The sequence below is a fragment of the Polyodon spathula genome, chromosome 6 (assembly GCF_017654505.1).
Source record: "Polyodon spathula isolate WHYD16114869_AA chromosome 6, ASM1765450v1, whole genome shotgun sequence".
Classification (NCBI taxonomy): domain Eukaryota; kingdom Metazoa; phylum Chordata; class Actinopteri; order Acipenseriformes; family Polyodontidae; genus Polyodon; species Polyodon spathula.
Genome location: NC_054539.1, coordinates 40,504,282 through 40,527,017, shown reverse-complemented (window position 1 = coordinate 40,527,017; position 22,736 = coordinate 40,504,282). Strand labels below are relative to the sequence as shown.

The 22,736-nt window shown below is 36.8% G+C and overlaps 1 protein-coding gene across 1 annotated transcript in view; it reads left to right on the top strand.

Moving 5' to 3' along the window:
- Positions 1–21,011: 21,011 nt before the first annotated feature.
- Positions 21,012–22,736, top strand: part of LOC121317181 (adenylosuccinate synthetase isozyme 2) — a 67,752-nt gene continuing 66,027 nt past the window's right edge. Inside the window, exon 1 of the mRNA XM_041252844.1 lies at positions 21,012–21,549. Within this exon, the coding sequence (XP_041108778.1) occupies positions 21,352–21,549 (198 nt within the window). The 5' untranslated portion in view covers positions 21,012–21,351. The remainder of the gene's footprint in view (positions 21,550–22,736) is intronic.

Here is a 22,736-nt window from a genome sequence, read left to right as displayed (position 1 = left end):
CTGCAGCTGCCACATCACTTGCCCTCCGGGCCAATGAGTTAGTGTACCAAAGCTATGTTTCTTTTCTACATGAACAACTTCCTTTTAACCCTAGGAACGAAGTGTCAGGTCAAACAGTCAAGAGTATTCTGTTCCCATTACTTAGTGCCCTCACAAGTCAGGAGGGAGACTTTCCACCAAGAATCATGGTCTTTCTGTCATATTCATTTTTTTATGCTTGATGAAAGAAAATCTCTGTTCTAGTACACACCCTCTGAATGTTGTCTGTCAGTGTAGACTGAAACAAGGGACAGCCAGACTGCAGCATAAGAGAGGAGAATCAGAAAGCCGGTATGCTCTGGCCATATGTTTTAGTCTTGTGCAAAAGTACAATGCGAAAGAAGCAAAGAAAGAAACGGAGGACGAAAAAATGCTGACTCCACCTACCAGCTGAGTGGCAAGTACAAAAACGAACTTTGTAGTGAAACGTGTTTTAACACAGATTTAAAAGTTTATAGAATAGAGAAACTGTAGCGGTTGCAGTAAAAGAAAACCGACAGTCTGGGAAACAAAGGACTCTAATATACGCCAGTGAACAGAGACTGTATTTGTTTATGAAAGCCTGGTTGGAAAAGAAAACTCTACCTGTACATAAGTTTGTTTGCATAGCACAGGAGAAATGCGCACTGTCCTGCTTTATTTGTTTGTTTATTCAGTTGTCTAGCTAGAAAGTGGCGATTGAACCAAGGACACAGCCTGTTTATATGGACTGTAATATAATGGAGTTCTAATGAAGTAAAACATTATACTGTATGAGTAAAATTCGACAGAGCACAAGGACATCAGCACATGTTTAAAAGGGTTTTTATTGATCTACTGGTTGTGATACAATTATTCGAGAACTATATGTTATTTGAACAAATCAGCAAAGGTGACCACTGTGTTTCAAGTTGAGGAGCCAGGGACTGAAAGACAACCAAAACTTGGATTACAATACTGGAAGTAACGCTGTTAAAAGGCAAGTAAACTGGTACAAAGACACATACCTCTACAATTACTGGCGACTGACCACCAGGGGACAATCCTGCACTCTCCTCCTGCAAGGAGCACCTACCAGCTAGAGGGGTGACAACGCACTTAAGCCACAGTATTCCAGCTGACCTCACGGGACAGCAGACTTACCAACACCACCAGCAACCTCTAGTGGAGGAAACACAGAAACCTGGAAAAAGGAAAAGAAACAGATTAAAATAAAGCTATTGAACAACCAGTGGTCAAATAATGTTAAGTTGTACTCTTACCTGGTCTGTAACAGAGCTGGTTACAGCTTCAAGCTTGGAACCCACCGGACCTGTTGTGCTTAAAGGATTTACTTATATTATTTAAGTAACAAATGTTTAGTTGTGTTTATGATTTCAGTGATGGCATTATTAAACTGGGACTGTGAGACAGCTGAGGAGTCCAAACTCCGGGCAAGGCTGATGTGCATTGTTTATAATTTGCTTTTCATTAAAACTTCACTCATTGACGTCTGGTCTCAAGCCTGCTCATTCAAAGCATCACTTGCATGTCAGTCATCCTACACAAAAGTGAACATATCTTTCAAACACACACACACACACACACATACAAAAAAATAATAAAATAAAAATAAAAAACTGAAATATCTTGCTTGCATAAGTATTCAGCCCCTGCACATTAATATTTGGTAGAGCCACCTTTCGCTGCGATAACAATTTTAAGTCTTTTGGGGTAAGTATGTACCAGCTTTGCACAGTGTCGAAGTGATTTTGGCCCATTCTTCTTGGCAGATTTGCTCCAGGTTGTTCAAGTTGGTTGTACGACGCTTGTGGACCACAATTTTCAAATAGTGCCACAGATTCTCAATGGGATTGAGATCAGGACTTTGACTGGGCCACTGTAGGACATTCACCTTTTTGTTCTTGAGCCACTCCAATGTTGCTTTGGCCTTGTGTTTAGGATCATTGTCCTGCTGAAAGGTGAAATTCCTCCCAAGCTTCAGTTTTTTAGCAGACTGAAGCAGATTCTCTTGCAGTATTTTCCTGTATTTTGCTCCATCTATTCTTCCTTCAATTGTAACAAGATGCCCAGTCCCTGCCGATGAGAAGCATCCCCACAGCATGATGCTGCCAACACCATACTTCATTTTAGGGATGGTGTGTCTTGAGGCATGGGCAGTGTTAGGTTTGCACCACACATAGCGCTTTGAGTTTTGGCCAAAAAATTCTATCTTGGTCTCATCTGACCACAAAACCTTTTCCCACGTCGCAACTGGGTCACTCTCATGCTTTCTGGCAAACTCCAGACGTGCTTTCAGATGGTACATTTTGAGTAACGGGTTCTTTCTTGCCACCCTCCCATACAGGCCAGTGTTATGCAGAGCTCTTGATATGGTTGACTGGTACACCATTACTCCACTCCCAGCCACTGAACTCTAGCTCCTTCAAAGTGATTGTTGGCCTCTCTGTGGCTTCTCTCACAAGTCTCCTTCTTGTTTAAGCGAGTTTTGAGGGACGGCCTTTTCTTGGCAGTGCCTGGGTGGTGTGATGCAGCTTCCACTTCCTGATTATTGATCCAACTGTGCACACTGGGATATCCAAACACTTGGATATTATTTTGTACCCTTTCCCTAATCTATGCATTTGTATTACTTTATCACTAACTTCTGTAAAATTCTCTTTGGTCTTCATTTTCCTTCAGATTCACAGCCTTACCAATGATCCTTCAACAGTGGGGTTTTTATCCAGAAAATGTGACAGCAACTTTAATGGTTCACAGGTGGAGGCCAATGGTAAGGTAATTGTGTCCTCATTAGGGCAATTTCCTTCATCGGTGCAAACTGGGAGCTTCCACAGCACAGGGGTTGAATACTTATGCAAGCAAGATATTTCAGTTTTTTCTTTTTCTTAAAAATATTTCCCAACATAAAACCAATGTCACCTTACATATAATTGATTCTGAGTTTCAGTGTTTAAAAATATCAAACAGAACAAAATTTCAATGTACCATTTGTAATTCGGTAATATGAGAGAATTGGTCAGGGGTCTAAATACTTTTGCAAGGCACTGTATGTGTATGTATGTATGTGTGTATATATATATATATATTGGCAAATAGAGGGTTGTAAACAGAGAACACTAGAAACAGGTGGGGTATTTCTAGTGTTGCCATCTCGAAAAGTTTTAAAATTTTCCAGTTTTAAGAAATGGTATTATATACAAACAAATGCAGACATTTGTGTTTTGCATAAAAAGGGTTCAAAAGAATGTTGATCCAAGTTTAAGGGGGGGGGGGGGGTGCATCTCCCACAAGAGTTAGCACAGACAGGAAAACTGACAGCTAGGAAAGCGGGAGGTCAATTTAAATGGAGCTGTGCTAGTCTGAGAGAGAGAACCAGGAAATCAGTTCCAAGAGTATTACACATAGTAGATTCTTTTCATAAATTTATTTTCAGTAACACTGAAGGAAAGGAGAAGCAACAGTGTCTTCTAACTAGAATTACTTTGGCAAGTACAAACTTTATGATTTATAAGTTTAACAGTAGCTTTCGAAAGTGTGGAAAGTAAATTGGGTGTTAAAGAAAGCATAATGCATATGGGAATGCAGTGTGGAAATAAAGAACCCTAAGACAATGTGCAGAGTAATATGAATGTGTAAATATCAGACAGTTGGATGTACAAATGTTTATTAGTGATAAAGGCAGTCTACGGTACGGACAAGTAAAACAGTGAAACTAATGATGCTTACTCTGTGTAGACAGAAAAATGCACATGTGATACCACTCAGGCAGATAGTAAATGCATGGTTTCTAATGTAACTTAACAACTGCTTGCTGACAAAGAAGAACGCCATCAACAACAACTAAAAATAAAATTTACTCTCGGGGGGAGGCAAACCTGAATTACAAAACAGAACACTGTTTGTAGCCTGAAAAGGAAAAGTAATAAAGTCAAAGGAAACACGCAGACAGAGGTTTAATAGCATGTTTTATTGTGTTTAATTGCATGTTTTACTGTTTGTTGAGGCAACTCTGCAAAGCATAGCTTTCTAAAAACAGCAATTCAACAGAGTGGACTCTTAAAACCCAGTTTGAGGATCTGCAACCTGAAACAAAGACACAACATTGGATTACAAACACTTACAGGGGACAGGCTGCATAATTGCAGGTACAAGGACAAGTACCCACCTGGCCTTTTCCTGCTGACAAAAAGGGGATAGCACGCGGACATCAGCTTGTGCACGGATCATCGATCACGGAGGGGCGCCACGGCACTCCAGATGCATTCCACAGCTCTCCACAAGGGACAGCCTACTTACCTACCGCACGTGCACCCTCTGGTGGGGGATTCAACAGAACCTGAAAAAGAAAGAAAGTGAACCTGAAGCAATTCAACAAACAGTGAACTAAAACAAAAGAAATAAATATTATCTTGACAAATATTATTAATAAATATTAGCTTAATAAATACTATCTTGTGACGTCTGTGGTCTGGCATTCTCTGTCCTCACACTACTCTTCTTTGGTAGCATGTGAGTCAAAATACTTTTTCACTTATATATATATATATATATATATATATATATATATATATATATATATATATATATTATATATATATATATATAAATACACAGTATAAGACAACTATATTACTGTATACCATAGGGTACAATTGCGTCTTGTTTAGTTAGTTGATTCTGAATAGAATTTGTAAGATAATGTACGTACCCTCAAGTGCTCCCCTTTTTTAAATGCTGACCTTACATCTGGCAGAAGTCCTTTCGTTCTGGGGGATTATGTCAACATAGATGAGAGACTGGGTTGTTTATCACCGTCTTCTTCGGTGTATGACATATTTACTGCTGTATAAGCTAAAATATCCAACGGAGTGCAACCGGTAGTTGGCAGGCTCGACAAACACATACGGCTCTGTTTGCTTTCTTGCATCACGTAGCTTACACATTTCTGAGGTCATTTTTTTGTGTTTTTTTTCTTGGCTCTTATTGTTGGTACAGCATCCTCTCTCAATCTGGGAGTGAAACCACAGGATCTAGCCATCTCTGATGTGTCAAAGTGTGCTGCCCAGCAACTTTTGGATTCTTTGGCCAGTTATGCAGGTTAATCTTGGTTTGTATTGCTGCATCCATCTAATACACATCGTCATGGAATTATTGCAAAAACTGAACTACAAGTAAATCCTGGATTGTTTTGTTGTCTTCAATGTGAATAGTAGTAGAATGTTGGGTTTGTTCACATCGTGACGTCACAGTAAGAGATTGCGGAAGTAAAAGGTGGTTACCTATTTTTTTAAATTGGAAATTGAAAAAAGACACGATATTGTATTTCTCTGATATCTATGATGTTTGGGTTCCCCTTTAAGATATTTTAAAAAATATGGGGGGAGGGGATGACCTACCGTACTGTAGTATCGATTGTAACTCATTAACAAAATGTATTAATAACACAATGATTACATTATTTGTGATATTTGTGAAAACATAGTTTGTGAACGTTGTAAATTATTGTTATTTTTTGTAAGTTATATACTATTATTACAAATACACACTATTAGAAACACACATGTTGACAATTATAACACAGCTACTCATAAATGATAATTCCTACACATTTGTTACTGTACAGTAACATAAGCCTCAATGTAATAAACTAATGAGAATAAGAATAACAGGGTCATTCAATACCAACGCAACCAGAGCCGTTGCCTGACCATCTCAGATTTTGCTAGAAAAATTCACCTGGGGGTTTTCGGGCCCGCTGAGTTCAGAAAGGCCAAACCTTTTTTTTTTTTTTTTTTTTTTTTTTTTTATTTCCCCTTCGAGCTGTGACCTGGCAAAGGTCAACCTAAAGTGAAGAAGTGACCCTGACCAGAAAAATCACCCTGTGCTCAACATAGATGCTACCATCATGTAGCACCTTGTTCGACTCATAATGAATAGGGCTATCGAGAAAAAAATACCAGGAGCCCCTAACTCACTTTTGACAAGTTGCCAGACAAGGGGTAAGTGACGAGTTTTATTCGAATTTCAGCCCAACACTTTACCCTGTAGGGGATGTGGGTCCTAAAATGTTAGTATTGCTGTAATAAACTTAGGGACCACTCTTCCAAATTTTGTGAAACATTTTTGGTTTGAAGTCCCCCGCTTGGTCATTAACCCCCTCCGAAATTTGACTTTCTGATATTTCTACCAAGTTTAGGTCGAAATAACTCACGTTGTGGGGGGGGGGGGGGGGGTGTTCCAAAAAAACCACCCAAAGATGTTTTGGGATAGATGTTGATGAGATCTACAAGAATCAAGCAAAAGATTTTGGTATCCGCAGATTTGGGATTTTTAGCAGAGTTTTGAATTTGAGCGTTGCTTATGGTCAGGCTAAAAGTAAGAAATAATTGATAATTTTGTTTTTATATTTCTTTATATTAATAGGAATTATAAACAGTTTAAGTTAGTGTAAGCCGACAGATTTCTCTACCAAATGGTACTTGCGCCACTCATGCATGTGCACAAGCACACGCACACTGAGCAGCACTCTTTAACCCTTTGCTGCTGGACCGTTATAATTTCGGTGCCTGAAAACTGAAAAAACTCCATCTTCCATGATGTCTCACAGCAATAATAAGCCATGTAGTAATCAAATCTGTCTTTCTGAAGCTTGTTATACCTAGGCCCTAGAAACAAAAAACCCATATTTCCCTGTGTATTTTTAATGATACACTTCAAGAAAGTCATATACAGCAAATGTGATCGGCAGCGCCGACTTTTGAAGCTGAGTTACATAGGAAGTTCGAGATATGCCATGTAAACACAGCATGAAGGCAACGCGTACTTCTCATCTACGGCTGTTTTTGAAGGTAATTATCTCCTGAACTTGTAATTCAATATGTATTTCGATTCAATATGTAATATTAAATGTTTTTCTGTTTTATATTTATTGTGACGGATTGCCCTCTGGTCACACATTTTCCTTCTTCAAATAAACACTTTTAGACACAGGATACCAGGAAATGCCATGGCGTGTGTTTATTACATACAAACAAAAACAAAATAAACAAAACAAACCCTAAACCGATCTCGGGCCCTATCTAAACAAATGTTTCCCTAACTAATAACAAGGCAAGCTAAGCCTGTTACCTCGTCACCAAAACCAAAGCTCAATCCAAATCGTAATCCAAAATACCTTTTCCAATAGTTTTCCAGTTTCTCAATACTCTGTTTACTCTCCAACTCTCTCACCCAAACTCCTACTATCACCCATCCAAAACACACACACTCACAACCTTTTAAACATAATTAATGAGTTAATTGATTTAACCTGGAGTTGGTCCTTATTCCAGTAACCTCTACTCGAGCCTAATCCCCCCCCAGGTATGGTCTCATCCAAACAAGACTTATTTTAAACAATTATCCCATCTCAGTTTTAATCCTAAGCACATTATATTGACTTTCTTTGTTTACCATCTAGTTACATTCTCCTTTCACATTTCACATTTCACTCCTTTCCTAACCAATCTTTCACTATATATATATATATGTGTGTGTGTGTTTTCTCTTTTTTCTATAGACGCTTGAAAACGGACAAGCCTGTATTTTACAATGACGGTACATTATTTGCTTGGACTGACTGCAATAACTTGCATTTTCATGCAAAATTGCTTTGTGTTTACTTTGTATTACATGTATTGCTTTATCATCATAGTTATTTTTTTTTTATCAACAGTGTTTTTTTCTTCTGCTGAATATATACCTTTTCTTTATTTTTTACTTGCCGTGGTCGCAACATGTAGGCTACATTGTTCTGCTTTACATAAAATATCTTGTTTTCATACTTGCTTTTACTATATGTGGTTGTATTGAACTTATTTTTCTATAATATTTGCATATAATAATATAGTAATACGATTAGTGTTTGCTGCATGCTTATTTATGTTAGTGTATGCTGAAAATAAAAAGAATGTGCTTTTCGTGCACTTTAGTAAATGTAAGAAATATTTTTAATAATAATAATAAAAAAATGTAAAAAACAACTGCATTTTCACTTGTATGTATTTGTATATTTTCAGTGTAAAAGGTTTTGCATAAGACTTAAAGTACCTATGATATTTTGCCAGCTTCCATAAGATGCTGCTGTTTGGGGCATTTTTACATACAGACTATGGTTCGGACAAACCCTTGTAGCTTGTCAACGGTAAAAATATTTGAAAACTGTGTTTTTATTTGAAATCCTCATAAAATTTTGAAACTGTAATATCCATATAACTTAGAAAGTGGTTGATATTAGCAGTTATTACAAATATATATTTTTTTATTAATCGTTTTTTGATTTTGTTATGGGGGCGTGGCTTACACATTTATTTTTGTACATTGCACTAGTTAACAAATTATATCATTGGAAACAGCTACTTCAAACCTTTCTATTAATATACTGGGTTTTAAATTATGATTTAAGGTTACCAAACAACAAGCAATAAAACACAACATGTTCATGTGCATGTCCAAATATTGGAATTCTGATTAGGCAGCAAAGGGATAAAGGGATTCTGCCATATCTGACACAGATGGAGGACTGCTCTTTCCAGTATCGAGATGAGTGTCACAAACAGACTTATCTTCGACCTAACTCAAAAGTCCCTGATCAACTGACACTTTTGGTCGAATTCTCTGAAGATGACCAAAAGCTGCTATGGCTAAGATTCTCTGGAGAAGGTGATCCAGTGAATATATGCCTGTACCATCGTCAAGTTTTTCTTGGTAAGTATAAGAAACTCACAGTTCTGAAGTGGTATGATGATCCCACTAAAAGTCACAAGGCACAGGGATTGGTTAAAGGAATTAAAGTTATTACTCTGAAACAGACGGAAGACCTCCCAATGTTTAAACTAATACCGGGACACAAAGCTCTGAATAAAACTTGTCATTTACCCTTGTCTGGCAACTGGCCAAAAGTGCTCCTAGTATTTTTTTCTTGAAAGCCCTATTCATTATGAGTCGATCGAGGTGCTATGATGGTATCGTCTATGTTGAGCCTAGGGTGATTTTTCGGGTCAGGGTCACTTCTTCACTAGGTTGACCTTTGCCAGGTCACAGCTCAAAGGGGAAATAAAAAAAAAAAAAATTAGCATTTCTGAACTCAGCGGGCCTGAAAACCCCCAGATGAATTTTTTTTTAGCAAAATCTGACAGTTGGGCAATAAAATAACCCAATTTTGGTTGAGTTGGTGTGGAATGACCCAAGAATAAGAATATAAAAAATAAAAGTAACTCACCGTGCTTCTGGTGTTGAATAAAAAATCATTTTCCAATATGTTTTTGTACCTAAAAAGAAAGGTGAATTATGCAATTAAAATGAATTGGCCTACAACATACCAACGTTTTGATCAGAACAGTAGGCCTACACACAGGCCCACCGAGATGATGGGGAGGCCGGAGAAAGTTCCCCAGGGCAATCTGCTCCAAAGGGGGCACTGGAGATGGCACATACTCTGGCCAATCAATACCAAACTAAAGTAACAGCGCCAGCCCCAGCCCTCAGCCCTGCACAGGACCATTTGCGTTCGTGCCCACCGCTACAGAATCTATAGTACGGTACACTGAACCGATGTGCTTCTGTGGTAGTCTAATGTACAGTAGTGCAGCTGCTGTCAAAATACTATTAATTTATTTGAAATTCAATATTTGAAATATATTAGTGAGAATCGTTTGGATGTGTGCTTATGACTTGCAACTGTGAGGATACGCCTCAATCTTGCTCTGGCAGCATTATACAGTAGTTTTTTTTTTTGGATGTGGATTTGTTGAGTAAGCTGCTCTGTCAGTTGTAATGTTATTCTCAGTTCTGTACTATAGTGAAGCTTCAACCCTGGAAAGGAGAGTGGTGTGTATAATGTGGACATTATTTGTGTTTATTTGAACCAACTAATTTGATCACGAAGGGCATCTTTTTACTGAATAGGTATCCCAACTACAGCAGTACTGCTTAAAGAGGAACTGTACACAAAATAACGATTTTGTTAAAAAGCCAAGCATTTGGCCAGTATTTCAATTTTTTGGTTACCTTTCTGGGTAAGCTGGAAATGCAGGCTGCTGTCATATTGGAACCATTCTGGCACTGCTGTTACGTCATATCATTTACTGCCACTCACACCAGTGAACGTCGGTGAATTATGTCGGAATGCAAAAATAACAAAAGGAAAAACAGTAACAAACATTTTTGTGTGCCTAAGCCTTTAAACCAAAAAATGGCTACATTACAGAGGAACGGGACATGCGCTCAATAGAATACTATGTGTGACAATAGAGCGAGTCACACAAAGCGCGACAGAAGAGAGCTCCAATACATTCAATGTTAATTTGTTTTAATGCTTTTTATACAATATACTGCTCAAGCAGAGGCTGAAAATGTGTCAAAGTTTTAGTTAACATGTTTTTTATTTAAATGGTTATAGATTAATTTGCCTTACAGTTCCCCTTTAAAACTGCTTGTGTAAAGCCAACGGAGCACTTTTGTTATTGTAAAGATGTATTCATTAATGTGCTTTCACAAGTTAAGGGTTATGCAGTACTTGAAAATATTTGTAATTATTTATTTATTTTTTTTATCATGCGTTTGTCTTTGTGAGCAATGTGACAGCAACGTAAAGTGGCTCTCAAAAGTATTCACCCCCCCTTGAACTTTTCCACATTTTATTGTGTTACAACATGGAATCAAAATCTAAACAATTAGGAGTTTTTGCCACTGATCAAAAAAGTCCATAATGTCAAAGTGAAAAATAAAATCTACAAATTATTCTAAATTAATTACAAATACAAAACAGAAAATATTTGATTGCATAAGTATTTACCCCTTTTGCTATGACACACCTAAATAAGCTCTGGTGCAACCAACTGTCTTTAGAAGTCACATAATTAGTTGAATGGAGTCCACCTGTGTGCAATTAAGGTGTTTCACATGATTTCAGGTTAAATACACCTGTTTGTGGGAGGTCCCAAAGCGTTAGTACATTTCCTAACAAAAACTACATCATGAAGACGAAGGAACATTCAAAGCAAATCTGGGATAAGGTTCTTCAAAAGCACCAATCAGGAGTAGGATATAAGAACATTTCCAAGGCACTGAATATCCCCCGGAGCACAGTAAAATACATTATTAAGAAATGGAGAGAATATGGCACAACTGTGAATCTGTCTAGAACAGGCGGTCCTCAAAAACAGAGTATCCGGGCGAGAAGGGCACTAGTCAGGGAGGCCACCAAGAAGCCTATGGCAACTCTAAAGGAGTTACAGTCTTCCATGGCTGAGCTGGGAGACACTGTGCATACAGCAACAATAGCCCGGGTGCTTCACAAAACTGGCCTTTATGGGAGTGTGGCAAAAAGAAAGCCACTGTTGAAAAAAAACACACATCAAAGCTCTGCTAGAGTTTGCCAGAAGGCATCTGGGAGACTCTCAGACCAAGTGGAAGAAGATTCTATGGTCTGATGAGACCAAAATAGAGCTTTTTGGCCTCAGCACTAAGTGCTATAGTTTGTATACATGTTTAAAGACTTTTGACTTGTTTAAAGGCAGATCAAAGAAAATACAAACAAAACCAATGTCAACTGTAGCTATATTTTCATCAATATAATGCGCTAAAAAAAACTTTGATAGGGGTGGATAAAACTGTATCCTATACAATAAATGATGCACACAAATGCAATGGAAACACTTTCCGAACAAATTTTATGAGCTAGCGCATACTTTTTTCATTCATATGCTGGTATTTACGCGGTCAACACAGCACATCTCTACGCACTTAATTAAAACTTATTGACATCTTGTATGTCAATCAAATCTACAGCAATGGCCAAAAGTTCTGCATCACCTAGAATTTTAGGATTGAGACAATTAACAAAAAAAAAAACTACATGAACATAATTTAGATATTTTATTTAACACCATTTATTCAAATAAACTACATAATTATATCATGAATGTCTACTGTAAGCCATAATAGTAGTACAGTATCTCATGTTAGATTTTGAAATGTCAAATTCTTCAATTTTGTATAGTTTTTTGTTAAAATATATGGAAAACTACAAAGCAGTTATATAATTCAATATGTTAATGTAACATTTTTCAGCAGGTTTCACGACTTTATGAAGCAAAACTGGTTAATTCTGCAGGCTGCTGCAAAACGTTTTCCATAGCTGTAATTGCCTCCCATATTTATAAAAATTAATAATTCTTGAATCATCTATGTATTTTTGTAATGCAAAAAATAAATTACTTGGAAAGCACCAGTCAGAGCAGTTACGGTAATACAACTTAAATAACACACTGTCTGCACAAGTCGGCACAATCACGTTACACAACGGACACCTTACAAAATACTGACCACACTAATGGATAGGGCCATGTATCATATCTGTTAGTATTACATACGTTTCATTATAATATACAACCGATCCTTCCTTGGGGCCCATGACGGCTCTCGTGGCCCTGCCTATACAATTTAAAATCAATTCAGCTGTCACAGAAAATTGGTAGACTGTGAAAAAAGTAGTTATCGCCTATACTGCGCATCCACACATTTCTTTATTTAATGGAGGGTTTGTTGGAAATTCAATCAATTTTATTTTTATATGCGCTTTTCCTGTAGATCATCTCAAAGCACGGTACATAGGATAAAATACATCCGCAATTGTTAATAACATCAGATACATAAAAAAAGTTTTTTTTGTTTAAAAATGTGACATTTGTCATATTATCTATCTAGGTGTAAAGTAAATTCATGTTTAATTAATTTTTATTTTCAGGAGATCGATGGACCACGGACAAATCTGTTTTTTGTATTATTTAACAAATGGCTGAATTTGAATATTTAATGAAATGTACTTTTTGTAAAAACTGTAATTTAAAAAATTACATTTTTAGTTTTACTTTATATTTGTATGTGGTTGAAATCACTGCCTGACAAAGTTGACTAAGTAAACACTTTACCTAAAAAATGTAGTTCCTACCATACTGTAAGCAAGTACATGTTTATGTAGACTCCCTTAAACAGAAACTATGGTAAATTTGCAGTGATTTTTGCAGTTTTACAATAGTAATCCTGTGCATTTACCATGTCTTTAATATGCTGTACCATACCTCACTGCTTCAGTTAACAGCACGTACGCTTGCAATGCATTTTTCTATAGTAAACGTTCATAAGAGCTGTACTAACCGTTGTGATTAGGGTTCAATAAATAATTCAGCAGAGGGAGTAAGTAACACTGCAGATTAAACGTGGTTTTATTTATTTATTTATTTATTGTTTTGCATGCACGTTTATTTTATTAATACGGTTTCAACGTTGATATATTGATTATATTCCAACTTTTTATTTACAGTTAATTTACACTCAACTGTATTGAGGGGTCATACAAATTCATGTTATTTTTTATATTTGTATACAAACAAATAAATATCACGATAAATTCACGAATAGTCACATATACAAAATAATGAATTTATTAATTGGATTTTAATATTTGCACCACTAAAAATAATATACACTTCCCCGCATTTAGAAATGTCATTTTATCTTACCGCCGTTTGTAACAGGATAGTAAGGTAAAGTTACCCTATGATTTAATTATAATAAATTGCAAAAATACAGTATTATATTAATTAATCTAAGGGTATGGATATGAAAAGTGTTATATTAAAAACGATGTGATTTATGTCTCTAGTCCATTCAAGAAACTAATTTTTTGTTTAAATGTATCTTTTAATAAAGATTCAGACAACATTTTTAAAGTCTGAAACTGTTTGATTTATTATACAGCTGTATGGTAACCAGTTGAAAACAAAAACGACGACATACAGAGCTCGCAAATAGAAAATACCAACCGGCGCTGCGAATATTCCCGTTAATGTCAGACACCTGCGCATGCGCAGTAAGGCGATATGTAGTTTTTTTTTTTTTTCACGGCCTACCAATTTCCCGTTTCACTGGTACATAAACGTTGTATATTATTATTATTATTATTATTATTACATTAGTTTACAGCATCTGCTGCATTGTTACGTGTTCCCTCGTGACATAATTTTCTCAATAATATATTAAAACCTTGTCAATACCCACCTCCACACTGCTACGCCGACATCAACGTTGCACACAAACACTGCAGAAATTGACAGTATTGTTAAAATTAAAACTGACATTATTAGTTTTCAACTGTTTAAAACACACCATCGGTTTTATAGTTTGTGGATTTCTGGAAACATAAATAAGCCTTTAGTACATGCAGTTCACTGCATGGCTGTACAACCCAAGTTGCACCTCCGTTTGCCTTTCCCCGCTTGGGTAAGAGTGGTTCGAAATCACGTGATCGGAACGTTTCTTGCCTACTGTTCAGGAATGTTTCCCGAATTTGACCTTGCTTAATTTTGATCCTCCAGAGGCAGTAGCGCTTCACTAGCAATTGTTTTTTTATGCGTGTATTGTAAACAAGTAAGTACTCATCAGAAATAGAAGTTATATTTACTGTTTACTATATTTACTATTTGCATTACCAGCTTCAGCTCCATTTATTTCTATGAGACTGAATTAATATTGATGAAAAAGTACCGTAACAGCACAGTGGCAGAATTTTAAAACGTGTCGTGGAAATTCTAATAAAATGAAGAGAGACTGCGAGTTCCAAACACACAGGCCTTTATTTCTTAAGTTTGCAAACTGAAAACACTCTCAACACACAGGGTGCTAGATAATCATCGAGTAGTGTTTCAACATACAGAGTCAGATCAGTTTCTTATATACCTTAAAACTCTCAGCAAGGCAGAGGGGTAGCCAATGATGATTCAGATATTAGCATATAAGGGAAACAATTTATAACTGCATACGTGGCATATAGCTAAGCAAGCAGATAACAGAATGGCTGCTTTGGGTGTATGTGCAAAGAGACACGTCTGGCTCATCCTATTATCCATGGTCTCACAGCTGCAGCTACAGTGTAGGCAAAACTTTATCTTAAGCAAAGCATACAAGGTTATGCGAGCAAGGTTATAGGAGTGCAAGATGCCAGTACTTTTTCATGTCGAGCCAATCCTATTTTCTATTACATTTCTATTACAAACGGCAAAATATCATTAGGCATGCGATATTGTGCAGCTGAGACATTTTTTTCTTTAATAAATTAACTGTACATACTGGACTTATTACTGGGCTTCTACTGCTAATAGGATATCATTTAGTTTTGAAATTCCGTCTCATCATAGGGACATGATTTACTTTGGAAACTAGGGCCTCATACGCTGGTTGTGTTTCCACCAATTCTGCAGTATCGCCCCATACCGCGCTCCACGCTTGCAGTTCCACACCACTCATGCGTCCCAGGCTTGAATTGTTCAATAGTTAATAAAGGCCCAAAGTAATTATTTTCTGGTAAAAATATGATAACATTTTTATGTTCTTATTTTTTTCATAGACCCCTTTAATGGTGCTTGCTATCATTCTAAGTGGTTATTGCGATTAAAGTAACCATTTTTTACATGTGCTTTCACTTGAATTCAGGAGCTGCTCTTCAGTTGTCGTCAGTATCACATGTTACAGAAAACCATTCATTTTTATTTTCAAACATGATATCTGACACTATACTAAGAAACTAGAAAGAAATCTTTGCTTGCATGGCTTGCCTTCCAGGAAGTCTGTTACTGCTTTACTTGCTTGGTCATTTCACTCCAACAGTGTTCTTTGGGTCAAAGCATGATGTTACTGGTTGAACACATCAGTAAATTTGGGAAGCATTGGTTATTGGTTATTGGTAGGAAGGAAGCCAGTGAAGTGGTGGGGACAATTCAGATGAAATGACCAAGGAAGTGCAAGGCCGTCTAAAAGCGTGGCTTGCACACCGATAGTTCTTTATTCTAGTGTAGTACCAGATACCAGGTTTTAAAACTAAAATTCATGTTTGCTAAAACACGTGTTTCTTTCAGAACTGCAAGCTGAGACCTATGTAATGAAAGGATGTGCATGGTGGAAATAAATTATGGAACTGTTTTGTTAGCTACAATTAGCCAGTGTAATCTAGTGATCTGCAACTTGTATTTTCCTGACAATACACTGCTGTGCACTAGAAATGCTGGCACTTATTAATATAAAGACACTTTGGCTAATTTTGCCTACATTTTATATGTCAGTAACAGACAGCTGCAACTGAAGAGAAACTCTTGAACTCATATTCCAACACTAACTGCAGTAACCATTGTCATTTGAAGCTACTTATTACTAATAGTTTAAATAGACCAGCATTTGTTTACATCACAGTGCTATATATGCAAATTTGAGGATAATCTGTTGTGAAATAACTTCCTTAAAAGTGTTCTTTAATACATGTGATGATTTCTTCCGCTTTATTGACATAATACCTTTAAAGGTACATAAGCTCTGTATTCTCAGCGGTTGGGCTGGAACCAGTTGAGAGTTGGAGAGTAACCTGTCAAGATGTAGGCTGTCAGTAACGAAAGGCCCTATGCAGATTTGCCTGTATGTATGCAGGGAGTTACTACTACTACTTGAGAACCCAAGTTATACGAATCCTGTTATTTGTCTTATACAGGAAACTATAATAAAACCAGTAGTGTTTTTTACTGGAACTGATTGTGTATGTGGCTGCACTGATGAACCCAGGGATCATCACAGAAGAATATCAAAACTCATTATAAAAATTAATGAATGCTTTTTTCCTGTATTGTGGCCTAAGTGGATAGCATATTGAGTCAGGGCAATGGCGCTGCACAGCTAGAAATATGTGTTTTGTGGCGGGCAGGCCTTGGCTCAGCTCTGGAGGAACAGCCTGGGGCCAAGATGGCCACCTTTGCACAGCCACACAGGGTAAATTGGTTTCATTGTTTAATTAGCAAGTGTGGAATATTTTATTGGTTAATTGAAAATGTGTGGAATGTGGCAAGGTAGCGATTAAATTATTGATTGCCAATGAACCCCTGGCCACACCCTATAATGAAGAGTGAAATGTTTGTTTGAAGATTCCAAGCCTGAAGAGTGGGAGCAGGAAAAGCAAGTTAGCAGCATGATAGGTGAAACTTGAGTGTTTGATTTATAGTAATTAAAGGTGTTTTGTTTAAAACATTTTGTTTGTTCCTGTGTTTTGTTTGTTTGTAAATAATAAAAGTGCAACAGCATTAAACCGCAGTTTCTGAGTCTGGGTACTATTTCAGGGGCGCAGACCTGCCTTCATCAGGACACTGTGCTACACATGTTTAATTACTTATTGCAGTAAATGTACTAAAATTTAAGTTCACAGACGACATGTCAATTTATACAGTAACTTATTTAGTCAAACAGAAGAAATGGCACAATGAGCTGGAGTCTGAGAACTTTGTAGTAAAGAATGTGATTACCATGTTTAATTACAATTTGATTAGTTGTTCTGTGTTGTTTAGTCATATTTTAACAATATAGACATACGTAATCTAAGTAATTACTTTAAGACTGCAAATTTAGAGACACTGACTGGTTTTCCAACAACGGTTCCTTAATCAAGGTAATTTATTCAAAATCTAAGCAACATGGTGTAAGCAGCGACTCTCACCACCTCAAAGGAAGACCTTTTGGCAAACCAGGTAAATGACCCAGACTTCCTGGCATCTCAAAGGTCCTAAAGGGCCGATATAAATAGAGTAAATGGAAAATATATTTAGCAAATTAAATGCAGAAATCCACAGGAATAAAAAAAAAACTGAGACTAATTTGAAAATGGATGAACTGTTGAAAGACGTGTCTGATTTCTGTTCGAGCTGACGACAAGATGTAATTGGCAGTTGCAGGTACAGGACTGGTTTCTTTCATCAGTGCAAAGTATTGACTGGTTTTGGTGGATAATAAAATAAATTCAGACCAACTGTGTCTGGTTAATATTTGCTGTCCAATAGATGAACTGGGCTTTCAATAAATGAAAAAGTAGACACTTACGTGGGTTGATTTTAAGTTTGATTCAGTTGATAGCAGCACCATGACAGCAGGCATCTGCTGGCTATTAGAAAATATATTGGAGATTTCCTTTAACCTGATTGGTCAATACAAGGTCCTTAATGTTTGTTAAAGGACCTTGAATGTTATTGTTTGTCACTTCCAAATCCATCCACCGGAAAATACAAGATAATAAAATACAGTATTCATGTATTTTGTCTTTTTTTCTGCTTAATCAAGGAAAATCTCTGTTGTCTGCCAATGTAAACTAATTCTGCGTCCTATATGTTGTTCAAGCTATCTGTTTAAATTTAGTATAGCAAATAATGTTTTTTTTTTTAAAAAGTAGAAAATTTGATGTCAGCGGCAATACAGCAACCACAATAACAAGTAGTCTCCAGTTTGAATGACAAGTTGAAGAAATCAAAAACTGGATGCAGACTGATATCTTTCAGCCATGTTATTTCACAGTAACAACACAAGACTGTGCTCTCTTCTCTAACAAAGCCAGGAAGAAGGGTTTTATTAAACTTTAAACACAATAAAATAGCACGATCAGAATTACCACATGTAGACTACGAGGTATTTGTAATTACTATTTTAGGACCTAGTTGTAACTTAAATACTGACCCTTGCAGAAATACATGAACAAGCGCTCAAATCCTTATGGCAAAATACTAAGTTACTGGTGCTATTTTATTTCCTTAAAAAGTTACAAGCACTGATTTTAAGAAAATGATTCTGAAATTCATTCACAGACGAGACAGTGCATAACACCTTCAATTCAAATGAAGTTTCAACTCTGATATGACCAGCCAATTAGAAACTCGCTCTAGCCTCCTTTGTTCCAAAATCCCTTAAAACAGGAATTTTAGCAAATAAAATTCCTCTTCAAAATGACTGCCAAGTTGTTTAGTTGTACCTCTGCTTCTTGTCTCCAACAATGGCTTTCATACTGTTAAAGCTGTATCATGTTCTTCAAATTGCTCCTCGGATAAATGAAGTCTTGCTGCCTTGAGAAGTCCTTACTGCTTTACTTACAACAATATAACGGAAACTTCACACAAGTATTACATTAGGTTAATGCTTGTTAGGGTTACTTAAGAAGAGAGGTGAACTATGATATAGAAAATTTGTGCATGTATGTCATTAGATAACACACATCTTATCGCATAAATGTTAGTTTAAAGCTGTTTTAGGAATAATTAAGGTACTTTTTTGTTCATCTGATTGCATCTAGTACAACTGGATTTGACCTTAGAAACCTAAGAAAGAGACCCTGTTGTAATTTTGATAACTTGTGGTATTCATTGTGAATGTAATTTTAGAGAATATGAATTATATGAATGTCTTGGCCAGCACCAAGTAAATAGGCACAACTGTAAAAGCGGTGGGGGTCAATGTTGCCCCAATTCTTTCTACTAACTTGGCTTGTCTTTTTGGTGCAAGTTCAATCCGCTTTTATTGTGCCTGAAAAATACAAGCCAAGTTAGCAGAGGTTTGTTTGGTGCTGACCAAGGTTTCCCCAATTGTTTCTTCTAACTTAGCTTGTGTTTTTTGATAGCTCCACTTTAAATGGCAGGGCACTTTTGATAATTTGGCTTTTTTTTTTTTTTACATTTCTATTGTGTTTTTGTTTCAGATATCACTTCTTTTTTCACTTAATGGGTAATAACACACTGTGGCAAAGTGGTAAGTGGTACGTGCAGGTGCAGTGTAGCAACCCAACAATGAAGAGACAGACAACAAAATACGGGTGAAAATGAGTTTTTTTGTGCTGGCCATGGGTGACTGCTCCAGATCGTGTTAGCCGTCTAGTCTAACAAATAAGACAAACAGTAGACTTAAGACAGACAAAACAAACAAAAACATTCTCGGTTAGTTTCTCAACTCGGGTCCTTTCAGTCACAGACAGGACACGGCACTTGTAGCCAAAACAAAGAGATGAAACAAAACGGACTAACACTGAACAAACAGTGGACTAACAGACAAACAAACACGGTGAATTAAAACAGTTATTTACCATAGTTTTTAATTCTCTCCTCTCCACACCCGTTCTCCACTCACCGAACACACAACCCAGAGTGAGTGAGACATGCATGCTTTTATGCAGCTGCACCAAGACTCGATTGCTAATCAGTCATTCATGGAATCTCGGTACAACTGCATGTGAATTAAATTAGTGCACTCCGGTGTCCACACACTATATACTTTTTAATCTGCACATGGAGTGATGTGCAATCCTTGTCATCCTGGGGAAGCCATTTCTTGTTTTCAATCTAACCTATAAGGGCGACCGATGCGATCTCACGGTTGGTGGTTGTCTCCTCTTTCAGGGAAACAGGGTTACGGTAAGTAATCTAACGTTCCGTTTCAATTAGAAGATGACCACCAACGGCATTATGCCTGGGATAACGTATACCAAAGCCGTTGCGAGGGAGAAGGAACGTCAGCATCAGAAGCACATAACCCAAGGGTTAGCGGTGTGAGCTTACACCCTCAAAGACCCTCGTGCCTAACAAAGGCAGGGCAGGATCTACCACATTGAGGCGGTAGAACCTGGAGAAAGTATGCCAAAACAAGTTAATTGTCATTAAACTTGGATGTCCTGTATATACATATGCGTGGATAAATCTCCCTTCCATTTTTTGTGTGTTATGAATGCGGCTAGTCTATTTAAAAATATCAATAAATCTTTTAATATAAAAGATAGACGTGTGTGTGTGTGTGTGTGTGCATATATATATATATATATATATATATATATATATATATATATATATATATATATATATATATATATAGATATATATATATATATATATATATTATACATGCATTCCTAATCTTGAACTAGCAGTTTAACTCATAATCGTATTCTAATGTGTAATTTTTTTTGGAAGTCGGTTTTTTCATTGAATCTATTTGTAATTACAGTATTGTAGTACTGTACATGTATTTAAGGATCGACTACAAGTTCCAGAATGCATTCTGTCACCTGATGAACGGCATTTCTGTGTTAAATGGCAATAACGTCCGGGGTACCAAAAAGGAGTGAATAAAATATTCTGGGCTTTCAAGGTTACAACTAAAGTGCAAGAAACATCGTCGATATAAATCCTAAAATACACCCATATTTAGAAATAGTTTTCACAAAGCAATCACTCACCAGAGAATAAAGAAACAGACCACACTAGCAAGTAAAGAACGGCCTCGTTGCCACAAAGGGGAGGTGGCTGACATACACACAGAGAGTACACGGACATCACCCCAACCAAATAGCTAGTGGAGACAAGTGCTGCTCAATTAGACAAGGGTGGGAGTGACTGAATTGATTACGCGCAGGCACCGATCGTGTGAGAGTGTAGAGTTCTGCCAAAAGAAATGTCGGAAAGCAGGACTGTTGAGCCGGCAGGGACACAGAATGGATCCCACGGCTGCGGGGATCATCCAGCCGGGAATCGGTGTGTCGCTGTCGGCAACAAAGTGACAGTGGTACTCGGTGCTCAGTGGGGTGATGAGGGAAAGGGGAAAGTGGTGGATTTGCTTGCTCAGGACGCGGACATCGTCTGCAGATGTCAGGTAAGGGTAACCCTAGGACACGAGAAGGTAGGAAGCACATATAATGGCCTTAGACCGTAATAAGGGATAACACCTCCTGAAATCTGTATCAGTACAATATTGGCTATATGAATACAACAATGAATACATTTTGACAGGATTTTTTTTTTCCTTAAAGTAACATTTCGTGTGTACAGTAACTTGTTGTGTAATTATGGAATTGTTAATGTCACGTTGGTTTCAGGGACTACTTCAGTAAAATTTATTTTGTACAGTTGCTAGATGACTTGCTTGTTTCATTGTGTTTGGTGCAGTGTCATTATTGAAATGATTTCCAAGCAACGGTTTTGTCACAGGGCCAATAGTTTTGCTACCAAGTCTAAGCTTAATACACAGAAAATAAGTGGAATAATAAATGGTAGGGTGCCTGCGTCGTTTAATTAAACGGACAAAAATGAAACAATATAAGAAAAAAATCATAGGCCGTATAACTCCTATAAATTGCTTGCTTCTCAGTTAAATTTCATACCATTGGTTTCAATCGTTTAGCTTGTTTGTTTATTTATTTATTTATTTATGTATTTGTTAGTTTTATTTAAGGCTTCTTTGTTTTGGAGATAACGTTGTTATGGTTTTACCGAAAAAGGGAACGGAGTACCTTTTGGGATATCTAGGAACCAGTTGCCACGTTCTATTTTGATTTTATTTTTTTAAATATACTGCTTTAAATGAGTCATCATTTTTATTTAAAAGTTTGAATAATGTGTATTGTGTATTTTTGTGGGGCAACTAGTAGTCCCTGGTTGAACCTCTGGACAAGTTGTCTGAAATAACGAGGTCTCCGGTTTAAAAAAAATAAAAATAAAATAAATCGCACATACGCATTTTATAGTTTTTCGTATAAATCTATACATCATTTCGCTTAAATAACAATGTGTTTTCTGTACACAGTACATTACAAATATAAATCTAGCCCACTTTCTTTTTACTTTATTCAAACCTTATGATTACCAGTGACACATCATGCTGCTGCATTGCACTTATAAGGCTACTGTACAGTGCGAAAATAATCACATATTTTAAATTTAAACTAAATTATTTTACCAAGTAACACAATTAAAAAAAAAAAAAAAAAAAGCCCATTTAATATATCAACAGCTAATCAGTTCGGATAGTAAAAAGAACGATGCGACAAAGATGTCATAGAT